The sequence below is a fragment of the Lipotes vexillifer genome, unplaced genomic scaffold (assembly GCF_000442215.2).
Source record: "Lipotes vexillifer unplaced genomic scaffold, Lipotes_vexillifer_v1.1 scaffold639, whole genome shotgun sequence".
Taxonomy (NCBI): domain Eukaryota; kingdom Metazoa; phylum Chordata; class Mammalia; order Artiodactyla; family Lipotidae; genus Lipotes; species Lipotes vexillifer.
Window position 1 is genome coordinate 2216953 of NW_006786377.1, and position 13061 is coordinate 2230013.

A 13061-nucleotide genomic window follows, 5' to 3' on the forward strand; every position below is an offset into this window, starting at 1 on the left:
ATCAAACAACGTCCTCAAGATACCGGCTCCTAAGGGGCTGTCTAATGACATTATGTTGTACAAGGGATGACACGTTTCCGAGCAACTGAAAATGTGGTTTCACATTGGACTCCCAGTAGAAAGTAAGTCTTTCTACCTGAAGATCCTTCCACAGTTCTCCTATCTCACAGTTGACCTGGCAAAGAGAATGAAACCAAAGAGCGGACAGAAAACTGTGTGATCACTTAGCCACAAAACTGTGTGATCACTTAGCCACAGTCAACACGCTGCAGACCTTACCAGAGGAGAGCAAAGTCTTCAATGGAAATCAATCAGTAATGACCTCGAGCAAGTGCAGTAACTAGACTCAGAGAGTGATAATGACCCTGAAGGAAGAAGCAGACACCTGATGTAGACCAGACTGTGGAACAGGGACTTGAAAGTCAGACAGTCCTGATTTCAAGTCCTCACTCTACCACTTACCAGCGTGTTAACTGAAGCAAGAAATTAACCTCTCTGAAACTCACAGACTTTGCTATGATGAGCAGATGAGCTAAATCAGATAATTCGAGTAGCCTGGTATTCCATACCAAACTGAAGTTCAACATATTGCATCCACTTTTTTTTTCTTAACATCTTTATTGGAGTATAATTGCTTTACAATGGTGTGTTAGTTTCTGCTTTATAACAAAGTGAATCAGCTGTACGTATACATATATCCCCGTATCTCCTCCCTCTTGTGTCTCCCTCCCACCCTCCCTATCCCACCCCTCTAGGTGGTCACAAAGCACTGAGCTGATCTCCCTGTGCTATGTGGCTGCTTCCCACTAGCTATCTGTTTTATATTCGGTAGGGTGTATCTGTCCATGCCACTCTGTCACTTCATCCCAGCTTACCCTTCCCCCTCCCCCTGTCATCAAGTCCATTCTCTACGTCTGCGTCTTTACTCCTGTCCTTCCCCTAGGTTCTTCAGAACCTTTTTTTTTTTTGATCCCATATATATGTGTTAGCATTCGGTATTTGTTTTTCTCTTTCTGACTTACTTCCCTCTGTATGACAGTCTTTAGGTCCATCCACCTAACTACAAATAACTCAGTTTCATTTCTTTTTATGGCTGAGTAATATTCCATTGTATATATGTGCCACATCTTCTTTATCCATTCACCCGATGATGGACACTTAGGTTGCTTCCATGCCCTGGCTATTGTAAATAGAGCTGCAATGAACATTGTGGTACATGACTCTTTTAGAATTATGGTTTTCTCAGGGTATATGCCCAGTAGTGGGATTGCTTGGTCGTATGGTAGTTCTATTCTTAGCTGCATCCACTTTTATCATCAGTATTACTCCTCCAGTATGTGGGTTCACTCAGTCCTTTGCTTTTGTCATAAAGAGTTTATGGAGCCTTTCAGGAATTATGTTATATTGTGTTTCTCAAACTCTTTTCAGCCCATAGAGCCTGTTTTTCAACTAGAAGTCTTTCTGGGAAAGACAAATAAGGAATAAATGTGTTGAATCAGAGGTGAGGGGGTCCCTCCTGCATCCTCACCCTGGGTGGACCTGAAAGTGTTCCACGGAACCTGCAGACTCAGCAGAGTATAACTTTTAAAAACACCAGTATGGCTGACCTGTGCAGAACCTACCCAACCTCCCTGCCAAGATTCTGGCATCCAGAGAGGAGCAAACAGCTATGAACTTCCCTATATTCTATGCACCACAGAACTTACCTTCATACGCTTACCTAGATCTACATGAATATGATACCACCAAGTCTTTTCAAAGTTAAATTTACATATTTTTATTCAAATAAATTAACATTCCAATCTGACTCAGTTCTTGGGAACATCAAATGCCAGTGCCCAGGTGAATATATGTGTCCCATCAAAACTGTAAAGTTGTGTTGTGTTTCTCACACCAAGAAATGTGATTTTCTTTCCTTTTTTTTTTCTTTCTCCTCCTTTTTCTTACTGTCATTTGTTAATATATCCCTGACACTCTGTGGGACAAGATGTGCCAGGGATTTCAACACTAGAGATACATGGAATAGGGCAGGGAAGCGGGGGTGGGTTGTAATAAAGAATACATATCTCAATTTTTTAAAAACAAAAAGAAGGCCCTGAAATAAACCATGCTTCAAAAACAAGCAGCTTGGATTTTGGAAGTGAAGTCATAATGCCCTAACAGAATTAATTTACTTCCCAAGGACAAGTAGTCGTTGATTTTTCCAGAGAGGCACTTTTGCCCTAAGATTAAACCCAATGGAAACACGAGAGCTCAAAACGCAAGAGAGAGCCACTTAGGTCACTTAAGGGCCAGTGCCTTTTGGACATGAACAATTCTCTTCTGATTATTCAAACTAGATTTTCACTTAAGAAATACAAAAAATAAGTTATCAGGAACCAATCAAATTATCCTTCCTTCTTGTCAGTTTGTATGGCCAACTTTACTGACAGGCTAGCCCTACACCTGTCATACATAATAAAAGTATGACATACATAATAAAAGTTGTGTATGTCAACTTTTATTATGATTTGAATTGGGTCACCCCAAAAGAGATGTGGGGAAGTCCCCTGGTGCCTCAGAATGTGACCTTATTTGGAAACAGAATCTTTACAGAGATAATCAAGTTAAAATGAGGTTTTGAGGATGGGCCCTAATCCAGTATGACTGGTGTCCTTATTAAAAGAGGAAATGTGGAAAGAGAGACACACAAGTAGAAGGAAAATTATGTGAAGACACAGAGAGATCATGATCCATAAGCCAAGGAATACCTGAGGCTACAGAAACTAGGTGAGAGGTGTGAAACAGATTCTCCCCTGTGGCACTCAGAAGACACCAATTCTAACACCTTAACTTTGGACTTCAAGCCTCCAGAACTGTGAGACAATAAATTTCTGTTGTTTAAGCCACCCAGGTAGTGGTACTTTGTCATGGCCATTCTAGGAAATTAATACACTATAGAGGCTGGGAGAGCTGAAATCTCTATCTGTGTACTTTCCCAGATGCCCTTGTAGCCAGGGGTGACTATATAACATAATACTGGACAATTAAATGTCAAAGGAAGTCTACTTGAAGCTTCTGGGCAAACGTTTGGTTTAGGATATTGGAGGATTAAGGACAGAGCAGAATGATGAGATCAGAAGGGGGAGTGTGGGAGTTGCAGAAACATCTCAGGTCCTTTATGGCATCGGATTGTTTCCCCAAAGCTCCCACACCAGACTGGAAAAGCTCCAGTGGAGGAGCTAGAACAGACGAGCTGTCTAGATAAATTTTTGTAAGGTTGTACTAATTTGTCTATAATTAAGGAGACGACATGGAAATCACTCATGGTCCTGTCCTCTCTGTGATTAGCCAGTTTGGAAACATCTAAAAGTTAAAAAACAAAAAACAAACAAAAGAACACTTTGCCTCAAGATTCTAAACTAAAATCTGAAAATGTCACGGCTTCCTGTCATTGTGTAAGAAATCATTAATTCAAAAACACTTGTTACGAGTGTCCTGAAATTTCAGGCTGCATAACATCGAAATACTCATTTAGAATTCCTGGGAACCCGACAGTAGAACATTCCTCTAAGAGAGTGGTTTTCAACTAGGGACAATTTCACCGCCCACCCCCCAACCCCAGGGACATTTTGCAATGTCTAGAGACATCTTTGCTGGTCACAAATTGGGAAAAAGAGGAGGTACTATCGGTATCTAGTGGGTAGAAGCTGGAGATGCTGCTAAACATCCTACAATACACAGAACGGCCTTTACAACAAAGGATTATCCAGCTCAAAATGTCAATAGCTGAGATGCCCTGTTCTAAGACGTAGTAAAGCATTTAAAAAGAAAATTAGATTTTGTTATAATCAGAAAAGCGTGGAACAAGTAGAAATGACTTACTGAAAAAGTGTGGGTGGTGTGTCCTGAGTTCTACCCCGAACTGCAAATCGAGGAGAGTGAAAATGAATGGCGAAGAGGCAAACAAGAAAAGCAACGTTCAGCAAGTAGGAGTCACGGTGAAGGGGAGAATTTGCCAGGCCCCGAGCACAAGGGTATTACTCAACAGTGGACTGTGTGTTTATCCACGGCAGCTGGCAGGGCGTTGCAGCCTCCTCAACAAACAGATTCATCAATCTGCAAAGCTCCCATTCCTCAGAAACCTTTCTAAGACAATATATGGAATCCATTTTCCCCTGATTTTACTTGAAGATGAGTCACACAAGGTGCCAGCTATATGCTTGATTTCAGGCTTCTAAATAGTGAGAGCAGCTATTGAAAAAAATTACAGGGTAGGAAAGGTGGACAAAGGCACTAAAAACACTGAATCATTCTCATTTTTATGAGGAGAGGGAGAAGGCATATCCAGCTTAACCAATTTACATCATTTTGCTTTAGAAAATAAACATATACTTAATACTGACAACTTTATGCCATGTTTCACATGCTGGAATTAAAACAGTTTTAGGAAAACATTTGGGAAAATAGAAGAGGGAAGCAATAAAATGAAATGGCAAAGATCCATTAGCTATTGAAGTTTGTCTATTACTATTCAAGGTAAGTCACTTGAAGTTCTTCCCAGTCCTGTAAATAATTCCCTTCCCCAGTCCAGGACCTATATGTGTACTGCATCACAAGATAAACTGAGTCACTCTCAGAGACCCACACGTGTTACAGGGGAGAACATTTTATATCCACAGAGAATCCTACACTTGAACAAAGGAGTCACTAGGGCTGCTCCTGGAGTACATGTGAATTTTGCAGAGTTTTAAAGGGAATTTAAAATGTTTTATCGGGACTTCCCTGGTGGCGCAGTGGTTAAGAATCCACCTGCCAATGCAGGGGACACAGGTTCAACCCCTGGTCCAGGAAGATCCCACATGCCACGGAGAAACTAAGCCCATGCACCACAAGTACTGAAGCCCACGCACTCTAGGGCCCACAGCCACAACCACTGAGCCCACGGGCTGCAAATACTGAAGCCTGTGCACCTTGAGCCCGTGCTCCACAACAAGAGAAGCCACTGCAACGAGAAGCCCGCGCACCACAATGAAGACCCAACGCAGCCAAAAATAAATAAATTTATTTTTTAAAGGAAGTTTCATCACTAAAGGAAATTTACAAATGCAGCCCTGAACTCTGAGTTAGTGATCACTTTGAGTTTTTTAGGATCATTAAAAGGAGGAAAAGTGCATTTTCTCCTTTCAAGCAAAAAAATGAACTCAATAGAAGAAATAGTTCCTAATGGAATTATACATAGAATTTGGATATCATTTACCTTAAAACCTCATTAATTAGGACTTCAATAATCTGGATTTGAGGATAGTTGAAACAGAGTGTGGGCTGAAATTAACTCAGCTGAGCGAAGCTTTATAGAAAAGGAGACTTGTTAATAATATAAATAAGGTAACAAAATGAAGCAAGCTTCAATCATATGTGTGATTTAAACCATTTTTAAATCCACTTGTTAAATAGGTCCCCTGAAAGACTGTTCCAGGTACCAACACATCAGGAAAAGGAGGAGAGAAGGGGAAGAGGGGCCAGGGCAGCAACAGTTAATGTTTATTGCTGCTATTTGCCAGGCAGTGTGTTAAGGACTTCCTAACCATTATTTTTCATTTAATGCTTACAACAGACAATAACATAAAGAAGCAGATACAGTTACAGGTCCAGGAACTCTTACCCACAAGTCCAAAATCCAAAAGGATCTGAAAGCTGACGGGTTTTTTCCAAAAGTTATTTGCTAGCAAAGCTTGACCTGACAGGATTTGGCAACAAACCCTGACCTGAAGTGACCGAGGCTATTCACAGTCTTGGTGGGTCCCAGGCAGCAGAGCTGCTCACAGCTTTTGCCACAGAAGATGAATGTGGTGATTATGGGGTGCTGTCCCAGACCCCACTGAGGAGGAATGTGGAAGGGTGCTTTCTCCATTACCTTTCTGGGGACAATTTTACCTTCCTAAACGCTGAAAAATTCTGAATTCAAAACCACAGCAGGCTCCAAGGGTTTCAGACAAGGGGTGTGGACCCTGGGCTGTTCCTGTACAGCAAGGCCAGGAAACAAAATCTCAGAGGCTGTCCTCTCAGGAACCTGCCCAAGGTCACATCTGGAGCAAGTGAGTGTGCAGTAGAGACCAAGATTCAGCCCGGGTAGCTCTGAGTCCAGAACCCGCATGGTAGTATGCGGTCAGGCTTCGGGAGTATAATATATAATTGAAAGTAGTACAACCACATTTAAATGCTACTTTTAACTAACTCAGACAACCCACTCACTTACTGAGTATGCTGAATGAAGGAGCTGACTGTCCTTAAGAAGCCTGTACGCAGCCATCACCCACTCACCCATTTCCCGCTCTCTTCCCGGCCGCCCATTTCTCGAATCCTCTCCAGAATGGCATCCTCCGTGGGCCTCAGCGTGCCCGAGCTGCTCCTCAGGAGGGCTGCAATTTTCTCCCTAAATGAGGAGTACTCGCTCTGCGAGGCTGTGGCTGCAACCACACTGGCCTTTGAACGCTTCTCCAACTCCATAGAGCTTCTCTTCAAGAGGCCCAGCTCCTGCTTTGAGGCATCCCAGACCCGCTGGCCAGCAAGCAGCCTTTCTTGGAGGATCTTAACTTCCCTTTCAAGACCTTCTTTCGCCTCTACAGCACTGAGCAAGTCCCAAAATAATTTCGGAAAGTGAGGACAGTAGCACTATCAACTAAGGAGGGGAGCCTGCATTTACTTCTCATTTACCTTGCTTGCTAATAAGTTCAAGGAGTTAGGGTTAAACGCTCATTCCATTTTTAATTTTAGGTGCCCTATCCTCTCTTCATAAAGTTGTTCAATTGTAAAGCTATGTTAGGTAAATTAAGATGTCTGAAAAAGAGAAGGGATATAAAATTAGGGCTAGAAAAAAAAAGAAGGAAACTGACATATAAGCCTTTTCTATGTGGACCTCTGGAAAGAGTTAACTAAAACAAATCATTGGCTAACATACTAGTAGATTCGATCCATGTATAGAATATGTTTACAGGCCTATGTGTTCTTAAGTTTGGTATAAATGGAAATTGATGTTGAGTAAACAGTAAACCCTCAGAGTCCTAATAAGTTACTAAACGTTATTTGAATGAAGATGTCTCCCCTTAAAACTATTTTAAATAACAGGTAGAATTATCATAAAAAGTCATTTTATAAAGGAGAGTAGGGCTTCCCTGGTGGCGCAGTGGTTGAGAGTCCTCCTGCCGATGCAGGGGCCACGGGTTCGTGCCCCAGTCCGGGAAGATCCCACATGCCGCGGAGCGGCTGCGCCCTGTGAGCCAGGCTGCTGGGCCTGCACGTCCGGAGCCTGTGCCCCGCAACGGGAGAGGCCACAACAGTGAGAGGCCCGCATACCGCAAAAAAAAAAAAAAAAAAAAAAAAAAAAAGGAAAGTAAAATCTTTCTTTCAATATTCATTGACTGTGTATCCCCCTGTCTCATAAAAATAAAACCAATACTGATAGAACCTGAAGAAAGGAAACAGAAAGGAGTAGCCATTTGGTGGGTGGGAGGATTAAAAGTTAGAGGGAGATAGAGTACCATACTGAGAAGAATAATTTCAAAGAATATGATATGTATGATTAGGTTTGTAAAAATAAAGGGCATTGAGAAAGTTACCAGTACACCTCCTTCTATTTACTATATGCAGAATGGTCCAAAGAGGCATAAAAAGGATATCTTTAAAATTCATTTAAAAAAAAAAAAAAACACTTGTGGACATCAAGTTCCCAAGTAAGTGAATTCACATCAAATAAGATTAAGCAGTCGGTTAGCCAGCACTGCTATAATACTGTAGTCTAGGTAAATGGCAAACATATTTTTGGTTTTTATTTAAAATAGTATGTTAGGGGCAAAAATAACTAAAATGAAACAATATCGTCAAATAACAGATTCTACGTCTAAACTGGCCAGTTAACATTTCAGGCTGCTAGTTAAAATGCAATCATCCCTTTTGCATTAGAGCTTGAAGACAGGAAGAATGTTACTTGAAATGCTACCTCCTACTTTTTATTTTAAAAAAAAGAAAGAGAATATCTTCCTTTTTTTTTTCCTGGTGATTTGTTTTTAAATCAAGGAAGTCTTGGGCATCAAGTTGAATGAAAAGTCATCCAGTGGATGTAGGTAGTTAGAGAAAGCTGCCCCTTTCAGAGATGTAATAACTAAACTAATTATAGAAACTAGTTTGTGAAATGCTTTGCTTTTCCAGGTCCTGGCACCAGCTCCATTTCCCCACTGCCTTTCCAAACCAGTCGTCTGTGCAGAGAAGTCCCATTATTACTGCTAATTAAATTATGTACACTTTATCACAAATACAATATTTTAACACGTTACAGATTTCTTTTCAGATAGTAATACAGTAGCTGCTCAATTAGAGTAACTAGTATCAGCATTGGTGATAATAAATTGGGCCCATGTATTACTTAGAAACTACCATCTAATGTGTGGTTAGTAAACTGAGGTCCTAAATTCGATGAAAATTAATCCTAATCCCCTCAGAGTTCTAAAACTCGATAGGATTACATATTAACTTTTACATTGAAAGAAAGTCCCTAATGCAAAAGAGGGGAGTTTCCATGACCAATGGAGAGATATTTTTAACCAGGAATTTACAAAAGATCCTAAAAATACACAAAAAATATATCAGACACTTGAGTACTACAGACTCACTGTCAGTTTGGAATAAACTAATCAATCGGCAGCTTACAGCAGGAGACCAATAAACACAATTAAAATATTTCAGCTATGAGGCATTTTTTCCACCCCAATATCAGACTGTTTTCTCACTGCCTTAGAGACCAGGGTCAAAACAGTCTTCTTTAACAAATCCAAAGCACAAATGCTTATGTCTAATAAAAATCAGAAAATTCCTTTGTGGTCATAGAATATAGTGGCACATGGCAGCAGGTCAGATTTTTTTTTTTTTCTGGACACATTTCAGCCCAGTGAACTATATGCTGTTTCTCGTATGAAATGCAGACTCGGGAGCCAGCGACAAGGCCTTGGGGACCTGCTCCCCAGTGCTCTGATTAAGCGCTTCAGAATTCATAGGCACGCGGCCGATCTGCTGGAAACAGATGTCCTCAGACTGAAAATGCAATTACTTGTAGAGCTATTGGGAGACAGCGGCTAGAGTAGAGTCTGGTTGCATGGCTACCTCAAGGATACATTGAAGTAATGTGACATTGGTGTCGCCGGCCAGGACCTCGGGACTGCTGTCAGAGCACACTGACACACAGAACAAGAAACAAGTAGCTGCCTCAGAGCAAAATCAGGGCTGACCTCCACAGAAGAAATCGTACTGGCAAATGAGCACAGACCCTATCGAGACAGTGACAGGGATCACTTTAAAAAATTTTTAAATTAACAAATCTTTAGATTCAGTGCTACTAATGCAACAAATGTATAATGATGCCTTCACAATTACTTTTAACAAAAACATTTGTAAATAATATGATCAAGGTGTTCAATTTGACTTCCCAATTAAATGCATTAAGTAATGAAATCATTCAAAGGTTTGTGTTTTTAAAACACAATTGATTCCTATTACAATGTCGCGAACCATCCTATGCACTTGGATATGCCTGAGATCAAACTGCCTCTCAAAACTAAAATGACTAATGATCATCAGGGTAGAAAACCTCTGGCTTGAGCTTAATTCATCCAACCCTAGACAAATTTCATAAAATTAAAAATTCGTTGGTTATTTCTACCTACTGCAGTTAACATTAACAAATAAACTCAGAAATTCCCCCAAACATGTCCTCTCATACATTGCTGGTGGAAGTGTGAATAGGTATAATTTTGATATAAATATCTAAAACATGTAATATGCACAATATCCTTTGGCCCTGTAATTCCATGATCTATTAAAGTGGAAGCTGCAGAGTAACATTTTACTTCAAAATGAGGAAGACCTTTCCCAAATCTGAGCTGTCCCAGTGGCATTATCAACCTTGGAAAATAATAAGAATTCAACTTAAATTTGAAATTCCCATTATTGACAAACCTGATACAAGTTAACAATAAATTTAACTGTCCATGAGGCCAGTGTGTTCCTGGGCTTCACTTCAGTACTGCAAAACGCTCTGCCCTGAACTGGTCAGACTGTGCCTGGAGGACCATGGACAGTTCCCAGCTGAACTTTTAAGAGGGACATTGTCAAAATAGAATGAGTTCTGCATCACATGCTAGGATTAGACCCATAATAAAAATATTTATGTAATCATGTTATTTTAAATTCTGTTTTAATTTACTTTAAATGTGTTGAATGAACCTAAAGACAAAGCATTGAAAACTTAATTATAGTTACAGAACAGAATGAAAATATTACAAACCTTGACAAGGTAAATACAATAATAAAATAAAAACTGGAATGCAGAACAATGGGAGTAAAAAGTCGGAGGCATTAAATTCATCATATATCATAGCAGAACATCTAAAAATACTATATCAGGTTGTTGAATCAGGAACAGAAATGTATTGTTTTAAAGTCTTAATGGTAATATCAGAGGTTCAAACAAGAGTTTGAGGCATCTCTCCTTTGTGGAAGGAGAGATGATTTTTAATTTTACTTTGGAGCCTTATGAACATTTTTAATCTTTTATAATATGAGCAGATATTAGTTTAGTGTTTATTTTCATTTTAATTACTCACCATTTTAGAATGGTGAGCTCCTCTAGCTTATGAGCACCAGGACCCAGACCTACCTACCATCCTGTTGGCACCAGTACCAGGATGCCTCAGGCCAAGTAGCTAGCTGGGAAGGGATACAGCACCACTAGTAGGATGGCTGGCTGCCTTAGAACCCCATAATCCACTAGCCCACCCACCAGAATGCCCAGGACCAGGCTCCACCCACCTGTGCACCTGCACTAGCCCTGGAACCCCCAAGACCTGCAGCCAGCTGACATTACTTGGCCACAGCCACTAGGAGGCCAACACCAGCTCTGAGATACCTTGGGCCCCTCAGCCAGCCACCCCAGAAACCAACCCCACCCACAAGCAGGCAGACAACAGACCCAGGACCACTGCAACCCAGGAACCTGCCATGTCAGGACCCAGCCCACACACGAAGGAGCCAACACCAGCTCTGGGACACCCTGGGCCACTCAGCCAGCACCAATCCCTAGAAACATACAATCTTCCAAGACTGAATCAGGAAAAATAGAAAATATGAACAGACCAAACATCAGTAATAAAATTGAATCAGTAATTTTAAAACTTCCAACAAACAAAATTCCAGGATCAGATGGCTTCATAGGTGAATTCTACCAAACATTTAGAGAAGAGTTAACACCTATCCTTCTCAAATTGTTTCAAAAAATTGCAAAGGAAGGAACACTTCCAAACTCATTCCACAAGGTCATGTATTATCCTGATACCAAAACCAGACAAAGAATCACTAAAAAGAAAATTACAGGCTAATACCACCAATAAACATAGATGCAAAAATCATCAACAATAAATTAGCAAATCAATTTTAACAATACATTAAAAGAATCATACCCATGATCAGGAGGGATTTATCCCAGGGATGCAAGGATGTTTCAACATCTCCAAATCCATCAGTGTTATATACTACATTAATATATTGAAAAATAAAAATCATATGATCATCTCGATAGATGCAGAAAAAGATTTTGACAGAATTCAACATCCATTTATGATTAAAAAAAAAAAAACTCTCCAGAGAGTGGGCATAGAGGGAACACACCTCAACATAATAAAGGCCATATATATGACAAGCCCACAGCTAACATCATACTCAATGGTGAAAATCTGAAACCATTTCCTCTAGGATCTGGAACAAGATAAAGATGCCCACTCTTGCCACTTTTACTCAACGTATTATTGGAAGTCTTGGCCACAAAATCAGACAAGAAAAAGAAATAAAAAGAATCCAAATTGTGAAGGAAGAAGCAAAACCGTCATGTTTGCAGATGACATAATACTATACATAGAAAATCCTAAAGATGTCACCAAAAAACTACTGGAACTCATCAATGAATTCAGTAAAGTTGTAGGATACAAAATTAATATGCAAAAATCTGTTGCATTTCTATATACTAACAATGAACTATCGGGAAGAGAAATCAAGAAAACTATCCCATTTACAATCACATCGAAAAGAATAGAATATCTAGAAATAAATCTAAGGAGGTAAAAGACCTGTATTCAGAAGATTATAAGACACTGATGAAAGAAACTAAAGATGACAGAAACAGATAAAAAAATATACCATGCTCATGGACTGGAATAATTAATATTGTTAAAATGACCATACTACCCAAGGCAATCTACAAATTCAATGCAATATCTATCAAAATACCAATGTTATTTTTCACAGAACTAGAACAAATAATTCTAAAATTTGTATGGAAACACAAAAGACCTCAAATAGTCAAAACCTTCTTCAGAAAGAAGAAAAAGCTGGAGGTATCATGCTCCCTGATTTCAAACTATTACACAAAGCTACAGTAATCAAAACTGTGTGGTACTGGCACAAAAACAGACATGTAGATCAATGGAATAGAATAGAGACCCCAGAAATAAACTCACATTTATATGGGCAATTAATCTACAACAAAGGAGGCAAAAATATACTGTGGGAAAAAGACAGCCTCTTCAGTAAATGGCGTTGGAAAAACTGGACAGCTACAGGCAAAAGAATCAAACTGGACTACTTCCTCACACCATACACAAGAATAAATTCAAAATGGATTAAAAACTTAAATGTAAGACCTGAAACCGTAAAACTTCTGGAAAAAAACATAGGCTATGTGCTCTTTGACATCAGTCTTAGTAATATTTTTTTGGACCTGTCTCCTCAGGCAAGGGAAACAAAATCAAAAATAAACAAATGGGACTACATCAAACTAAAAAGCTGTTGCACAGCAAAGGAAACTATCAACAAAATGAAAAGGCAGCCTATTGAATGGAAGAAGATATCTGCAAACAATAAATCTTTTAACAGGTTAAAAGCCAAAATATACGAAGAACTGATACAACACAACATCAGAAAAAAAAAAAAAAAGGGCTTCCCTGGTGGCGCAGTGGTTGGGAGTCCGCCTGCCGATGCAG

The 13061-nt window shown here is 39.8% G+C and overlaps 1 protein-coding gene across 1 annotated transcript in view; it reads right to left on the minus strand.

Annotated features, from left to right (window-relative positions):
- Window positions 1-13061, minus strand: part of CCDC170 (coiled-coil domain containing 170) — a 70085-nt gene that overhangs the window by 27964 nt on the left and 29060 nt on the right. The window contains 1 exon segment of the mRNA XM_007472271.1: window positions 6304-6622. Coding sequence (XP_007472333.1) covers window positions 6304-6622 — 319 coding nt within the window.